The 17,175-nt window shown below is 48.2% G+C and overlaps 1 protein-coding gene across 2 annotated transcripts in view; it reads left to right on the forward strand.

Annotated features, from left to right (window-relative positions):
- The window catches only part of ARRDC1 (arrestin domain containing 1), a 77,847-nt gene extending 61,377 nt beyond the window's left edge, over positions 1–16,470 (forward strand). Inside the window, exons 3-8 of one of the 2 annotated variants that reach the window (XM_060251029.1) lie at positions 7,111–7,161; positions 8,275–8,429; positions 10,784–10,966; positions 12,039–12,215; positions 13,391–13,802; positions 14,539–16,470. In XM_060251029.1, coding sequence (XP_060107012.1) covers positions 7,111–7,161; positions 8,275–8,429; positions 10,784–10,966; positions 12,039–12,215; positions 13,391–13,802; positions 14,539–14,603 — 1,043 coding nt within the window. In that variant the 3' untranslated portion in view covers positions 14,604–16,470. Of the gene's footprint in view, positions 1–7,110; positions 7,162–8,274; positions 8,430–10,783; positions 10,967–12,038; positions 12,216–13,390; positions 13,803–13,909; positions 14,157–14,538 lie in introns of those variants that run through there. The other variant, XM_060251028.1, reaches the window with a different exon arrangement.
- Positions 16,471–17,175: the final 705 nt, after the last annotated feature.

Below are 17,175 nucleotides of genomic sequence, written 5' to 3' on the forward strand. Positions count from 1 at the left end.
AAGGAGTTCCTGCTACAAAAAAAGCCCTGTAAAGCAAAGACGTAAGCATTTCTGGATAGCACCAGATTCTTGGGGATGGTGGACTTTAGGGATGCACTGGGTTCTAATGGCTCAGCCTCAGTTCTGGTTAGTTACCTAAAAAAAATGCTGATCGCTCCTAATGCAGCATTCCCAGTATATTGTCTGGATCCGTCCCGAAAGACTTTTGCAGGTGGATCAGCAACATTTGCTTCGGACAGATGACCACAAATAACTAGTGAAGGCTTTAAGCTGGTTTTGTCATCCTTGCTAGCGCTACTGGGAGTTGTTAGCTCACTTCCTGTGCCTTACCCCCTTGTGTATGTTGTTTAGACAGCAGTTACTTATTGATCTATTAATAGAGAGTTCCTCAGATTTCCAGGCACTTTGCGTTGAACAAACTTTCTGCACTCTCTCCAGTTAGCCACAGATTGCTTCATTTCTCTGATTTCAAAAGTAGCTTGTCTTTTTGGTATGTAGGGCCAGAAAACTTCCTGTTGTGGCTGCAGCATTTGAGCTTTTGATTTCTTGATCAAATTTTGACTGAGTTCTAGGTCCGGGTGTTCTAAATGCCTGGGTTCCGAGCTGCTTTTTTCTTGCCTGCCTGGCCTCCATCAGAAGCTGGACCTTTTTCTGTATAGTACCTAGGACTTTTTTTTTTTAATGTAGCAGGAACTCCTTTGCATATCAGGCCACACACCCCTGATGTAGCCAATCCTCCTAGAGCTTACAGGGCCTACTGTTAGCTCCAGGAGGATTGGCTACATCAAGGGTATGTTGCCTAATATGCAAAGGAGTTCCTGCTACATTAAAAAAAGCCCCAGTAGTACCCTTTCTCTGTATGAGGCCAGGTAGCAGTCATCATCTTTATTCTTTCTCAGGAGGGGCCTATGAAACATTTTTTTTGCAAAGATAGGAGGAAATATTGGGAATGATGAGTTTTGTCAGCCTGTTCAGGGATGCTGATAGTGGAATGTTTGTGTTTGTAGATGCTTAGGCTTTTGGTGAGTTGGATCTTTTCAAAATATTTAGATTCTTTGGACTGGTTATTTATGCAATTGTTTGGTTTCTGTTAAGCATACTGAGTCCTCTGGCCATAGATGAGGTACAGATGGTTAAAAATAAACCTGCTTGTTGCCCTGACCTGGATAGCCCAGGCAAGCCCAATCTCATCAGATCTCAGAAGCTAAGCGAGGTCAACTCTGGCAAGTATTTGGATGGGAGACCTCCTTGAATACCAGCAGCTGGAAGGACAGGGGCAGGCTTTATTCAGCCACCTTTCTGAATATTCTCCAGGCCCCAGGTAGGGGTCAGTCACCAGAGGCCACCATGGCTTTCAAGTGCACACACAGGCACATAAAATACATAACAAAACAAACCCCCACCCTGCCTGCCTACCTTGCATGGCAGGGGCAGAGCTTGACATTGATGGGCAGCCTGGTGGGGCCTTTGCTGCAATTCGTTGCCTGGCAGGATTCTTGGACCTTCTGCTCCCACCAGTAAGGGGGGATTACCCGGGAGGCCCCTATGATCCTTTACATTCACTTTAATTTAATCTTGCTGGGGAAGGCTTCGAGGAGCATGAAGGACTTGCATTCTACTCATTTCTCCATGAAGGGATGCTGGTGCATGAGAAGGCAGTGTAATGTGTGTGTGGCATACCCCCCCCCCATAAAAACTTGAGCCAGCCCTGGGGGAGGGGCACCCCCAAAAGCCTCTGATCTAAAATAATAGGATTGGGCAGATGGAAGCAGGCAGGCAGTCGGATGCCCAGAGGCTGTTTAGGGTCTGGTGGAGAAAAGTTGCACACAAACAAGAAGCTTTTTTTTTTGAGGGGGGGGGCGAGTGGGATTTGTGTGTGTGTGTGTGTGTGTCAAAGAGAATCTGCTGTGACCAGCTTTTAACTCCAAAGTAGCAGAACATTGTCAACTCTTTTTAATTAGCCGAAGAGCCCAGTCTCCTCCTCCTTTCTGTAAATGGACCTTTGATCATTGCAGGACCCAAGGAAACCATCTTGGTTTCTTCACAACAATAGCTTGTGCTGGAAGGATCCTTCTTCAGCAAACAGTGTCTTTGACTCAAGTAAACATTGGCTGACGGCATCAAGACTATGGCAACCTTGGCGAGCAGCCAGCTGGAACCCCCCCCCCCCCTTATTGTAGGCTGTGGTGTGCTTTGAAGCAGTTCATCTTCATGCCCTACAGTTACGTTTATTTATTCTTCTTTGCTTTCTCTGCAATGACAAGGTTGGCTGTGATAGAGAAAACATGTTCCTAGTGCAAGATCTTGGCTTACTTTCCTCCTGTGTCAAGTTACTGTACAAGTAGCCAGAGCTGTAAGGAGCTAGATCTGCAAACAGGATTTCTCCCTAGTGCGTCAAACCTGCAGGAAGCACCTTCTAAAAGTCTTTGTCCAGTACCTAGCTATTGAAGGACTACTTTCTCCATGAATTTATTCCGTCCTCCTTTAAGGCCATCTATCACAATGGCCTGAGCCATATACTGTGGCAGTGAGTTTCAGAAGGTAATTCTTCATACAGTTACTAATTTTCTCTGTCCTGAATCTGCTGCCCATCAATTGCATCTAATAACTTCAGTCTTCTGGTATTGTGGGCAAAAAAAGGCTTCCGTTTGGTTTTCTCCATCCCATGCATGCTTTTAGAAGTTACTTTAAGCATCGTTTTCTTTTGGTATTTTTGTATGTGTATGTGTGTGTGCACCTGGAAGTGATCTCTTGTGACTGACCCCTACTGGGGGCCTGGAGGATATTCAGGAAGGTGGCCGAATAAAGCCTGCCCCTGCCTCCCGCCTGCTGGTATTCCAAGGAGGTCTCCCATCTCAAATACTTGCTAGAGTCGACTCTGCTTAGCTTCCAAGATCTGATGAGATTGGGCTTGCCTGGGCTATCCAGGGCAGGGCTTCTTTTTCTAAACCAAATTTTCACTCCCTATCTTAGTGCTCAAGAATGTTGAATAAATCCAGTGAAGCAGGTTTATTTTATGTACTTACATCTATACTCCCCCTTTCTGGAGAGCCAGTTCGGTGTAGTGGTTAAGTGTGCGGACTCTTATCTGGGAGAACCGGGTTTGATTCCCCACTCCTCCACTTGCACCTGCTAGCATGGCCTTGGGTCAGCCATAGCTCTGGCAGAGGTTGTCCTTGAAAGGGCAGCTGCTGTGAGAGTCCTCTCCAGCCCCACCCACCTCACAGGGTGTTTGTTGTGGGGGAGGAAGGTAAAGGAGATTGTGAGCCGCTCTGAGACTCTTCGGAGTGGAGGGCGGGATATAAATCCAATATCTTCTTCATCTTCTTCTTCTCTTCCTCACTGGGGGGATCCCGAGTTGTTTACCTCATTCTCCTCTTCTCCCTTTTACTCTTGGAGAAACCCTGTGAGGTAGGTTAGGCTGAGTGTGTATGACCAGCCTAAGGTCACCCCAGAAGCTTCCATGGCAGAGGGGGAATTCAAACTTGGTTTTCCCAGAATTTAGTCCAGTGCTCTAACCACTATACCAGGGCTGGCGGAACTTGCTTAACGTAAGAGCCACACAGAATAAACATCAATGTTTAAGAGCTGCAAGATATGTACTTTGGATGTTTGAGAGCAGGAAGGAAGTAGGGGAAGGGAGGTGGAGGTGGAAAGAAAGCAACTTCACTACATGTGCCACAGTTTGGCCACCCCTGCACTAAACAGCACCACACACCTTGCATGGCTGGCTGGCATATCCAGGCCCTCATCCGTGGGTTAACCTCCTCGTTGAATACAAAACTCTGAGAAGTTTTAAAGCTGTGCTTGCTTTCCTAAAGATGAGTAATACTTAAATGGGCCCCATTTAATGATTTATGGAATTTATTAGCTACTGCCTCCAAAAGATGCTTGCAGAGCCTGACCATAAAAGAGCCAAAGATAAACACAAATCAGTACTATAAAATCCACACCGTTGCACAGTAAAACAGCATAATCCAACAACAAAGTAAGAGATGTGATAAAAAGCAGTTCATTAAACAGCAGTTGATGCATCAAGGGCAAAATCCTTAACAAGTGCTAAATTACACCCGTGTGGCATGATAGAGAGGTTCATGCAAGCCCAATCACGGGCCTGCTCATCCACACTCCATTTGTTATCTTGCCCTGTATATAGCTAGTGCTCTTAATTGTCCAACAATGTAGTCCAGCATTCCAGTTCAGTTTGATGTAGTGGTTAAGTGTGTGGACTCTTATCTGGGAGAACCAGGCTTGATTCCCCACTCCTCCGCTTGCAGCTGCTGGAATGGCCTTGGGTCAGCCATAGCTCTGGCAGAGGTTGTCCTTGAAAGGGCAGCTGCTGTGAGAGCCTGCTCAGCCCCACCCACCTCACAGGGTGTCTGTTGTCGGGGAGGAAGATAAAGGAGATTGTGAGCCACTCTGAGATTTGGAGTGGAGGACGGGATATAAATCCACATCACCACAGATACACAAGCCTGTATACACTCAGGTGGGAGCAGACCGTTTCTAAGAGTGTCCCAAGATAGGCTGTGTCACTAGCTTTGGGACCAGCAAGTCCTTCCATCTGAAGGCACAATCAGTTGAAAAGCTGCTGCTGATTACCACCTAGTGGCTAAACGGGGTATTAGGCAGACTAGCTGAACACATTCTCCAATGTAGGACTGGGAATTCATCCATCAGGGTTCTGTTTTTCCTGCTGTCTTTATGCTGTGCCTTTGTATCGAAACCTTTAGGTAATGGACTGGAATGTTGGACAATGAAGAGCACTTGCTGTCTACTGGGACAAGATAACAAATGGAGTGTACTGTCAATGATTTTGCCTTGCAGTGAAATATCTAGCAGGGATGCCCCGTTATTAGACTAGGAATTGGATGTGCAATCAGAGGGTTTTAATATACATACGTCGGTATGCAATTAAGTGTGGGTGCTCAAGTGTTGTGGCCTCTGTGTAGTGCTCTTTCTTTTGTTTGAGTGTCCATTTTGCATTTTGTGGTCTGCCGTGGCTTTTGTGGAGGCATCCAAGTCTCACTGTTTTGAGGCAAAGGTGCCAATTCACATGGTGTAGTTCCCCCCTTCAAAAGCACCTGAATGCGGATGATTCACTTGCCTTGCCATTACTCCACTTAGCCTAGGATGGGTTGTTCTGATGATCAGTGACTCTTTGGGATCTCAGATGGAGAAAGGCCTTTCCTGCTTCTTGAGAGCATGCAGACTGAAGGGGGGGGGCTGCCTTCTGTCTGCAAAACTTGTGTTAGGCTGCTGAGCTACCGTTGCTTCCTTCTCAGTTTGGAGCAGGGATGGCCAAACCTGCTTATTAATGTAAGAGCCACATAGAATAAAAGTTAGATGTCTGAGAGCTACAAAACACGAACGTGAAGGAAGGAAGGAAGGAAGGAAGGAAGGAAGGAAGGAAGGAAGGAAGGAAGGAAGGAAGGAAGGAAGGAAGGAAGGAAGGAAGGAAGGAAGGAAGGAAAATAGATGAAGGAAGTGAGGTGGAAAAAAATAGGCTTTAAATGCATTCTCCAAGCTGCTGGCTGGCTTGGCTTGGAGAAATGATTTAAAGAAACAAATGCCTTCTCCAAGCCAGCTGATGGGGTGATGGGGGCTTTGAGAGCAACACAACATGTGTGAAAGAGCCACATGTGGCTCCTGAGCCACAGTTTGGCCACCCTTGGTGTGGAGAAACCAGTTGCCTGTTCCTTCCACCTTATGCTCTGACAGAAAACATTGTCCCTGAATCAAAGCAGGGCTTCTAGCTTTCCATCTTGAAGAAACTTTCCCCAAAGCAATGTTGTGTGCTGCCAAGGAACCCCAGCACGTTAAAGTTGCCAACTCTGAGCTGGGAAGTACTGGGGGGGTTGGAGTCTGAGGGGGGTAGGGTTTAGGGAGGAGGAGGGGCTTCATTGGGGTATCATGCCATAGAATCCACTTTCCAAAGTAGCCATTTTCTCCAGGTGAATTGGTCTCCAGCCAACCCCTGGAGGCTGGGGCCCTATTGCACATTCCGGAAGGTTCTGGACCCACTAACTGCACACAGGCCTTACTTGATGCTTATGCAAATTACTCCAGGGAAAAAACCCAAATGTTGCTGTGGTTGCATGGAAGTGAGAGGTGGTGAGCTCCAAGCACTTGACCCGGCCAAAACCTAGAACTGGTTCTTCTGGCATATTATATTAGTGTCTCTGGATGCGTTTCTGCTCTTCTTCCATATAAATCCAGCACTGTTACTCTGTGTGCCCTGAACTGTAAGCCAGGGGTGTCGAACTCATTTGTTATGAGGGCCAGATCTGACATAAATGAGACCTAGTCGGTCTGGGCCATGTGTGGCATAAAATGTAATGTCAGGTAGCAGAGATATAAACGTTATAAAGAACACAGATAAACACAAAGATTTTTCAAAAACCTTAAAATAAAACGTTTAAAACATTAGCACTCGTTGGCCTTAGATGCTTTCTTAGTAACCTTCCTGTGTGATCCAGGTAGCTGGGCAAAGTTTTCCTCCTTTCCCCAAGGGTCCAGGAGGCGGGAGGAACCTCAGCCCAATAGAAAGGAGGCTTGGCTTAATAGCTCTGCTGTGCAATTGAAGGAGCCTGGCAAAGCAAGCTATTCCTCCCCCCCCCTTCCTCCCCAAAGGAGGCGCCTCAGCCAATGGAGAAAGTAGAGAAATTTGCTCCGTAGCTCCTGTGCTCTTGAGCAAACCTGGCAAGGCAAGCTGTGATACAGAAGGAAGCAAGAGAGAGGGAGAAGAAAGCAGATGACAGCCAGTTGCTCAGGGGCCTGATTCAGCCCCCGGGCCGCATTTTTGACATCTCTGCTTTAAGCACACGAGCCTTTCTTCCAATGTACAGACTATCCTGCTTCAGCATTTCAGCTGTAACACTTTGACTCTGCTTGTGGTGCATACATTGATATGGACACACGTTTGTTTCCTATCCCAGGGAGAATATATTCTTGGCAGTTACTGTTGCCATGAAGACTGTTCCTGCGGATGGGTAGAATCCAGCCTAGCCTTCTCCTTTTGTCTGCCTGAAATAAGCGAAGAGCTCTAGTTTGGCAGTCTGCCTGCAGAGGCTGCTGGTTCACCTCCATTCCCGTCTCTTGTTTTCACAGGGTTCCTGACCGCTGGCGAGCACACCTTTCCCTTCCAGTTTCTGCTGCCAGGTATGGAGGAGTGTCTTCTGCTTCCCAAATGAGGCCAAGATCGAGGCTGTAAATTGTACTGTAATGTCAGACTCCCTGTTGATTTAATGTCTCCCCCCCCCCCTTGGGTATCCAAGGGATATGAATGTAGATTCTTGCCATCCGGAAACTATTTCAAAACACTGTCGTGCAGGCTGTGGGCCCAAAAAAACCTTTCGAGCTGATAAAACTTGGTGTGGTGAGACAGCCCGAGGAAGCTGTGCCTTGAAGGGCAAAGTTGCAGCCACGGGGTTGAGGGAGCAGAGGGGGGACCTGTGGCAGTTGGAGGCGGGGCGGCCAGTTGAGGGCAGAAGAGCTTTAAATGGGGGTGAGAGGGAGAACAGGGAGGAGGAGATCGGAGTCTGCGGCGAGCCTGCTGAGGGAGAGTCCAGACTGTGCCAGCCTGCTCCAGAGGGACGAGTTGGTCTCATACGTGAGGTACCTGCTGGGGGCCCCTTAGAGGATAAAGCCATCAAGGCTGGCAAGTGGCCTGTAAGGACCTTGTGGGGACTGGTCTGGGAGTACGCCAAGGGGGTGCTGTACTTGTGAGCCTTCTGAATAAACACCAGGTGTTGCAGACAACCTCAGTCTGCCTGGTTTGTCACACTTGGGTTTTAAAACCTGTGATAAGTTGTAATAAAATATCAAAAATACACAGATCCATTAACAGCAGCAGTGATGGTGCATTCCTCACCACAGGGTAATGCTCAAGGGTTCTGCCTGGGACTTCTTGGAGAGCCAGTGTGGTGCACCAGTTAAAGGGATGGGATGACATTGGGGTGACCTGGGTATGAGACTCTCTATTTAGACCATGAAGCTCAGTGCGTGACCTCAGGCTGCTGCCTTTTAACCTACCTCACAAGGTTGGTGTGCGGGAGAGAACCGTGCATGCCACTCTGAGCTATTTGGATGAATGACTGGATAAAAATCAAATAAGTCAATAACACGTATCCCACACATTAAGTTTCCGCTGATGCAAAGAAGTCAAATTCCAGTACAGAACTCTTCTAGTACTGAGGATGTACACAGGGGCTTCCTCTCTGACAAGGTGTCTTGGCTTTCTGCCCATCTACCCTTTTCTTCCTTTGAAACCAGCTTCAGCACCCACGTCCTTCGAAGGGCCCTTTGGGAAGGTCACCCACCAGGTCAAAGCTGTGATAGAGACCCCGAGATTCTCCAAGGACCACAAGTGCAACAAGATCTTCTACGTCCTTTGCCCACTGAACCTGAATGATATCCCTGAAATTGAGGTAAGGGCTGGTGAAAGTGGGGAAGGCATGTATCTGTCTTCCGCTTGCTTTGGGTATATCAGGGATGGCCGAACTTGCTTAACGTAAGAGTCGCATAGAATAAATGTCAGATGTTTGAGAGCCACAAGACATGAATGCCAGATGTTTGAGACCCTCAAGAGAGGGAGAAGTAGAAAGAAAACAACTTTAACATTAAATGCATTCTACAAAGTGCTGGCTTGGCTTGGAGAAGTGATTTAAAGAGATAAATGTCTTGTCAAAGCTTACTGATGGGGCGGTGGGGGCTTTAAGAACCACACAATATGTGTGAAAGAGCCCCATGTGATTCCCGAGCCACAGTTTGGCTGCCCCTGGCTTTTATCTTTTCCCTGCCTATATCCCCCTTCCCCCAGCAAAAAACAACTCTGCGGGGAGGAGGGGAGCAGTTTCAATTAGAGTAACAGTACAGGGCCTTGGCCTGGATGGCCCCAAGCTAGTCAGATCTCATCAGCTCTTGGACACCAAGCAGAGTTGGCCCACGGCAGTACTTGAGTGGGAGACCCCCAAGGAACTCCAGGGTTGCTCTGCAGAGGCAGGCAGTGGTAGACCATCATTATTTCTGTATTGCCTGGAACACCCTCCAGATGGGATCGCCATGAGCTGGATGCAGCTTGACGAGACTTTCCACCATGTACTTCTGCAGATTGGGAAAAGGTCTTGGATTTTTGCCGTGACTTGGATTTTTGCCGTGACTTGGATGGCCCAGGCTAGCCCAATCATGTCAGATCTCGGCAGCTAAACAGGGTTGGCTCTGGAGAGTACTGGGATGTTAGACCACCGAGGAAGTCCAGAGTCACTGTGCAGAGGCAGGCAGAGGCAAAGCACCTCCGTTCATCTCTTGCCTCGGAAATCCCATGAGGGGTCAACACAAGTCTGCTGTAACTTGACAGCACAACAAAATCCCAAAGGTGTACAGTGGGGAAATAGTCAACCCCTTACCCTGCATTGCAGCATTGATCCATTTTCTCTCCTCCTCCCCCTCGTCCAATTGCCAATGCCTGCTGTTTCAGGCGGAAAGGCACATTGTGGGGATCTGGTCATCCAGTGCCATGTGTAAAGGTAAAGGAAGTCCCCTGTGCAAGCACCAGTCATTTCTGACTCTGGGGTGACGTCGCATCATGACATTTTCACGGCAGACTTTTTTACGGGGTGGTTTGCCCCGTGGCCCAGAGAGGTAAGCTGCAGTACTGCAGTCCAAGCTTTGCTCACAACCTGAGTTCGATCCCAGTGGAAGCTGGGTTCAAGTGGCTGACTCAAGGTTGATTCAGCCTTCCATCCTTTCGAGGTCAGTAAAATGAGTACCCAGCTTGCTGGGGGGAAAGTGTAGATGACTGGGGAAGGCAATGGCAAACCACTCCGTTAAAAAGTCTGCCATGAAAACATCATGATGTGACATCACCCCAGAGTCAGAAACGACTGGTGCTTGCACAGGGGACTACCTTTACCTTTTCTCTTTTTTTGCCATTGCACAGTGTTAAGCTGCAGGACTGCAGTCCTGCAGCTTAACACTCTGCAATGGCAAAAAAGGAAAAAAGCTTAGCACTCTGCGCCACGGGGCTCCTCTTTTTTTTCGGGCCCTAACATAAATGTATAAATGTAATATTCTGGCCCTAATATAAATGCATACCCAGTATTATCAGCAACTAAGAAGCCTTTGGCAAGTGAAGGCAACTAAAGGCTGCTCCAGACAGGGCTTTTTCCCCAGACGTGCAGCGGGAATCTCTCCCCCCCCCCCCCTCCCCCCAGGACTTGGAAGCATCTAGACAACATTGTGCCCAATTTGCCTCCTGTGTTCTTTCCCCTCTTTGAGCCAGATTAAAAATAAATCCACTTTAATCTGGCTCAGAGGGGGAAACTGCAGGGAGGCTGTGGGCGGAGCATCCACCCACAGTCGCTGTGGGACAGAGCGAAGCTTTACATTTCTTCTCCCCTTTTTTGGAAGGTTTGTTTTCCCCTTTCCCAGCTGAGCTGCGCTGTGACCTCTCAGCAGGCTTTGGCAAGGAAAGGAAGAGGGGAGGGGAAGGGAGTTTCCAGGCTGTGTGTGTGAGGGGGGGGTGCTAAAAAGCGCCATGTCTGTGCTTTTTGTGCAAAGGTGGTGGGAAAAAAAGGCAGGAGGTGGGGCAGGCGCAGCAGACACAGTAGGGATGGAGATGTGCGGATGCCATTCCTGCCTTGCATGCTGTTGCTGCTGTGGAGCCTCTTTGCACCCATGCGTGGTAGAAGCGAAGACCTGGAATCTTGGGGCTAATTGACTGGCAGACCACCCGTGTCCCTTTGATCTCTGACCGCTCTCATTATGCGCGCCCCCTCTGCAGCAGCCGAACATCGCATCGGTCACCAAGAAGTTCAACTACAAGTTCGTGAAATCTGGCAACGTGATCGTGACGGCGACTACGGACCTCAAGGGCTACGTGGTGGGGCAGGTCGTCCATCTGCGGACAGAGATCGAGAATAAATCCGGCCGCGACACGAGCACCATTGTGGCCAGCCTGATCCAGGTAGGAGGGGCTGAACCTGGGACTTTTTGCATGTGTGTTAGGGCCAAAGAAGGATGGCTTTGCACAGGGACATTTCTAAAGTGGCATCTGAAACCAGGACATCTTTATTCATAGTTTACAGGCTTAACTCTGTTTCTGCGCCAGTTCCATGTCGCCAATAGAATTTTGCTCCTTAGTGCAACCTGGAACTATTGCTGGGCGTCACCCATGTGGTTGCCCACTGCCCACTGCCTGTTCCACATGCAGTCCAGTGTTATCCCTTAAACTACTGAGTGGGACCTTGTGGGGGAGAAATACTTTCCTGGGATGGCTGCTCCCTCCAGTTCAGTAGTCTCTTCCCAACAGCAGCCAGCTGTGTCTGGGAAAACTCTCAAGAGGGTCACAGAGGTGCTGGTGTACATCCCTGTCTTGTCCCCCCCCCCCCCCCCAAATTTGGTACTCTAATCCCACCCCTGGGTATGAAGGTTCCATTCGGTTACTGTGCCTGATACGCCCTAGCGGGCCAGTTCTCTGTATATTTTGTCTTAGAAGGGGGGAAAGTGGAAGGGCTCCTATTGTTTCCACTACTACCCACCAGCTATATGTAGCTCTGCTCACTGTACTTCATTCCCTGTCTGAAGAAGTATGCTTGCATACGAAAGCTTACATTCTGAATAAAACTTTGTTGGTCTTAAAGGTGCTACTGGAGTCCTACTTTGTTCTATTGCTTCAGACCAACACGGCTGCTCACCTGGATCTTTGTTCCTTTTGTGTAACCCACATTCTGTCCCACATTCCAGGCTGTCAGACAAACCGGTTTTTGGTGGCTGGTTCACATTCAGCACAGAGGTCAGGGCTACATACAAGGCAATAAGGTGGAAGTAGTTTGGGTGACCGTTCCACCCCTATTAGTTTCTCTTCACCCCTATTAGCTTCTGTTAACCCGACACACCTGTAGACTATATGTATTTCACAGCCTTGTTACTTCAGAGGTGGCTTTCTTTAGCGGATAGGACCAGGAACGGGTGGATTTCGTGACCAGAACAAAGTTATTCATTTTTTTGTCTCCCCCCCCCCTCTTTTTCCTTTGCAGAAAGTTGCCTATAAATCCAAACGGTGGATTTATGACCTGAGGACCATTGCGGAGGTGGAAGGCTCACCCGTGAAGGCGTGGAAACATGCTGAGTGGAAGGAGCAGATCCTTATCCCAGCGCTCCCGCAGTCCATTCTGCAAGGCTGTAGTCTCATTCACATTGATTACTACATCCAGGTTAGGCTGCTGTCCTGCCTAGAGCTGTCCTGCCTGGCTGCTGGGCCTCGGGCTTGGGGCGGCCCTGTCCAAGGTTTCCAAAAGGATTCAGGGGTGCCGTGAGCCCACATGGGCTGCTTTTCTAAGACCTTCTGGCAGCAGCCCCAGCAAGGGAGCTCTTATGAACCACACAAGTATGTCAAGATAGAGAGCTCACAGGTGTAAATAGGCAAGTAAATATAGAACACTCTGTGAGGGTTTTTACTAATGCATGTGCTACCAAAACAATTTTTATACTAAACAATATTCAGTAGTAGTCCAAAATTTCCCTTCTACAAAAAAATTGTACAATGTTCTCTCTTTGTTTGCAGAGCTACACAAAGTCCAAGAAATTCCAAACTGGATACGACCGCTTCCCAAAACAGGTGTGGCTGCAAACGGATTGCGTTTCTGTCCTCTTTTCGGAGTTTCCTTCTTCAGGCGGTTCACCAAAGGAGTAAATTATTTCAACTGGCTGTGCTCTTGTCTCCAATGGATCTGGCTCAACACTTCTGTTTGCCCTGGGCTTCTCTTGAAAGGGGAAACTCCGAAAATAGGACAGAAGCGCAGTCCGTTTGCAGCCACACCTGCTTTGGGAAGCAGTCGTATCCATTTTGGAATTTCTTGGGCTTTGTGTAGCTCTGCAGACAAAGAGAGAACATTGTACAAATTTTTTGTAGAAGGGAATTTTTGGAATACCACTGAATATTGTTTAGCATAAAAATTGTTTTGGTATTATATGCGTTAGTAAAAACCCTCACAGAGTGTTCTGTATTTATTTGCTTATGGGCAGCACAGGCAGCATCCAGTGTTGTGTCGGCAAACCTCATTTGCCCCAACCTGAACAGGCACAATGTTTGAAAGGATTGAGCCAGTCGCCACATGCAAAACTCTGCACACAAGTCCAGATTAAGCAGTAACTCTGTGGCTGCAATCACACGTGCGACATTATGCAGTTTCAATCCACTTTCAGTGTGCTTTCAAACTGGATTTTGCCAGTCCATACAGTAAAATCCACTTGGAAAGTGCATTGGAAGAGGATTGAAACTGCATTTTTTAGCATATGTGATTGCAGCCTGTGTGTGGAAGTGTAAAAGACAAAGAAATCATGATTTACCTTGTCTCTTTCTCCTCCCCCCACTCCTCCATTTCTTTAGGTTTCCCTGAAGTCTCCAGAAGTTTCCGTCGCTCTCCCCATTTACATCGGCAACATCCCTGTGAACAGAATTCCTTTGAGCCCATCCCGGTCGGCCTCCTATATTGTCTCACCAGTGGTTCCCAGCGCCCCCCCGGAAGACAACGAGGCTGCCAGTGGCTACCACCCCATGGACAACGTTTCAATTCCCACCAAAAGCCATTCTCAGCAGCAGCCCTTCAGCTACGCTCCAGGCTTAAGCTTCCAGGACGCAAGGCAGGCCTCCGAGCAGACAGGCTCCCCCAACCATCCCACGCTTTGCCTGTCGACAGGGGCGACTGTCCCGTATTTTGCCGAGGGCACAGTAGTCCCGGTCCCCACAGCCAGTTCCCTCATCTTGCCTCCAGAGTACAGCTCCTGGGGATATCCTTACGGTAAGTGCGTGCGTGTGGGGGGGGGCGCGGTTTCCCACCATCTCAGCGGGAAGGTTTCCGAGGGCTTTGTAACTTGGTGATAGAGCTCACCCCCTGCGTTTCTTTAGGTGTCTCTGAAGTCTCCAGATGTTTCTGTCGCTGTCCCCATTCATGTCCGCAGCACTCCTGCCTACAGAACTCCTCTAATTCTGCCCCCACCGCTTCCCCACATTCTTTTGCCAATGTTTGTGAGTGTGCCCTCAGAAGACAAGGATACAGGATTGCTCCTTTGCATGAAGAAGGCCCCAGACCTAATTTTTGGCATCTCCACATACAGAATTAGCAGGTTTGGGAAAAGACTTGAAAGACCCTGGAGAGCCACTGCTAGCCAGAATGGTCACTGTACCGATGGTCTCACTTGGTGATAGGGATGCTTCGTGTGTTTGTAGTATGCCTCTGTGCACCTCTTGGGGCGGGAGAGAGGGGCATGGCTTGGAATGAGAGTATGCAGAGCATCGCAGCTTCGGTCTCTGGTACCAGGTCTGGAAAAGACCCAGGAGAGCCCCTGTTGACAACAGTGAGCTGGCTGCACTAGCGGTTTGAGTATTGAAGACAACTTTGTAACTTTGGTCACGTTTGCGTCGGGTGCAAAATGGTTGCGTTTCCTAGGTTGGTGGGGGGAGGAGGGAAAAACTAGTTTGCTCTGTTCTTCTTTTCACTCTCTCATTTCTCTTTTTGCTCTTTTTTTCCCCCCCAGAGGCACCCCCTTCCTACGAACAAAGTTGCAGCAGTGCTAACTCCAGTCTGAGCAATGGCAATTAGACTCTGGCTTAGGATCCGTCCGGCTTAGCACCGGGTGGGAGAGGACAGCGCTCAAGCATTGCCCAGCGGTGCTGTTTCTGCTGAGACTCCGGGCTGCCGCCTGCCTGCCCCGTGGAGAATGCCTTGCGTGACGACCTCTGTCCTCGTACTGTGCAGTTAACCATCCGACATTGCTGCTTTACTATCTGAGCACCTGTGATGCCTTACCTGAAATGCTACCACTTTGTCTTGTATGAATGGCGTGTGGATCGTGTGTGTATGTGTATATATATGTGTGTGTGTGTGAATTTTTGAGTGCCACTCTTATCTGCTGTGTGCAAACTGGAATGCATATGGCGAGATATGGGTTTTTTTTAAAGAATACTTTTAAAATGTTTTTGTAATCTCCCTTTCCCCCTGCATGTCCCATCGAAACAGCCAAGTTTGCCCTAAAATGGTAGGTCGTTCTAATGGGAGCAGCAGCAGTAGTTCAGCAAGGGATACCGCCAATTCCGATTCCCACGGCATGGAGCCAGGGCGGGTTTTTTCCTGCAGGGAGGTGAAAAAATATGGAATTGACAAGGGCGTTGCCTGAATATTGTTTAAGTTGCACGACAGTCTGCCACAGAGTTTGCAGCTGTGCAATCCTTCTCTGAAAGATCCAAGATGGGGAGTGTATTTTGCCCCTCCGAGGGAGCTGACGGTTCAGCATTTTAGGAACATAGATATTAACCTTTTTTATAGCACTGAGACGGCATGGTCTCTTTCTCCGTGCTCATGGCTGCTTGTGGTGGGGTGGCCCAGGTCAGCTTCAAAATGCCTCTCTGGGCTTTCCTTCTAAGTGCCTGGAGAAACCGCTCTTTACTGCCTCTCCCACCAAAACCACTGCAGCTTCAAACAGGCTGAGAACTGTCGACAATCAAGGTTTTGTCCTCACTCTACCTCTGACTTCTCTCCCGAGGAGTAAACGAAGTGGGAGGAGACTTTATTTTGAAACAAAGAGGGAAAGCATCCTTTTGTAAAATAGACATCCTTATTTCCTCTTGCACCGAGATGCATGCACTCCATTAGATCTAAAAAGACCCCAGATACACTCTGTATTGGTGTGCAGTGCCCTCTCTGTGCTGAACGCTCCTGCTGTTTACATCCCTGGTGATTTCTGGCTGAGAGGGAATGGCTGGCTAGTTCCTTTTCCAAGTGGCTACTGCTCTGGCCACATCTCAGAACAGCACCTTTCAAAGCGAGCTGGCATGTTCCAGAGTCAAGCCCGCATCCTGGGGCCCATAGTCAATTTCAAGGCTTGCTTCTGATCTTAGCTGGCTGGCTTAAGCACTGCCTGTTCTGGTCAGAAGCTGTTCTAGCGATGCTGTTGGCCTGATTTTTGTATCTGGAACTCCAGGCATGGCATTCGGCCTTCAACAAACAGCTTGTGTGTATGTGCGGGAGGGATAAAACTGGATTGGTGCCACAGTGCTGGGCAAGTGGATTAACTCGTCTTCCGAATCGCACACACACACGTTCAGTTTTGTTGATTGCCTTGATGCCCTGATATAGGGAAGCAATGGACAGGTACCCCTGACAGCTTTCTAGGGGCAAGCGTAAGATTTCTGATCATAGGGCCTCCAGTATGGTGAGGTTTGGCCCTGAGAATGAAAGCCTTTTTTTGGCTTGTTGGTCTCCTGAAGTCAGCCCCCTCCTCCTCTTCCACTTTGCCAACACAGACACAAATTCTGACGCTTTTTGTGCACCGACTGTTTATAAAGATGACTGATTCTCTCTCCTCCTCCTCTTTTTTTTCCGGTCTGTGTGTCTTTTTTGGATCAACTTGTTTTAATGTTGAAATTTCAAACACAAATTTTAATGTATTTAATAAATTATTCTGAGAGAACTGGGGTGTGTGAGAATTCTTTCCCCTATGTTTTACTGATCTGATTAAATCCGCCCCCTCCAAAGCCCTGGAAACATTATGCCTTTTATATAGTGACTGTCACATTAATTTGATTTCACTAAAATGTTTTCCTGTCTCCCCATATATTTGTAGAGAGAGGGTGGTGCAGTGGTTAGATTATCAGGTCTGAGTTCAATCCTCTACTCAGCCGCAAAGCCCATTTGAACACTCTCTTGGACTAACGTTTCTTCTAATTTGTTGTGAAGGTAAAATATAAGTGAGAAAACATTGTTTCCCCCACCACACACACCCCCCAGTATAAAACTCTGGCAAACAGCCTCCAAAGCATATTTCCCCTAAAAGAATAAAACATTTCATTAATTTAAAGGTTGTTTTTTTTTTAAAACCCAGATAGGGCAAAACTGATTAACCCAGTTTTGTAGCAATGGGGGCAGGGGACTTAACACAACCATTATGAGCATGGGGAAATTTGAATAAGCCAAGGCAAGTGGCAGTAACCATTAGTAGTACCTAAAAGCCAACTATGCCAAAAATGACTGCATGGCTACATCTGTGCCATGTAAGAGAAGCTATTCCACAGTTTTGGTGCTATCACCAAAAAGCCCCTGTGCTCATATCATCATGCACTTCGGTTCATTTGGCATGGAGCAAGGGCATACGGATGCCCTCCATGGGTTCAAAATG

Source organism: Heteronotia binoei, chromosome 12 (assembly GCF_032191835.1).
Source record: "Heteronotia binoei isolate CCM8104 ecotype False Entrance Well chromosome 12, APGP_CSIRO_Hbin_v1, whole genome shotgun sequence".
NCBI lineage: Eukaryota > Metazoa > Chordata > Lepidosauria > Squamata > Gekkonidae > Heteronotia > Heteronotia binoei.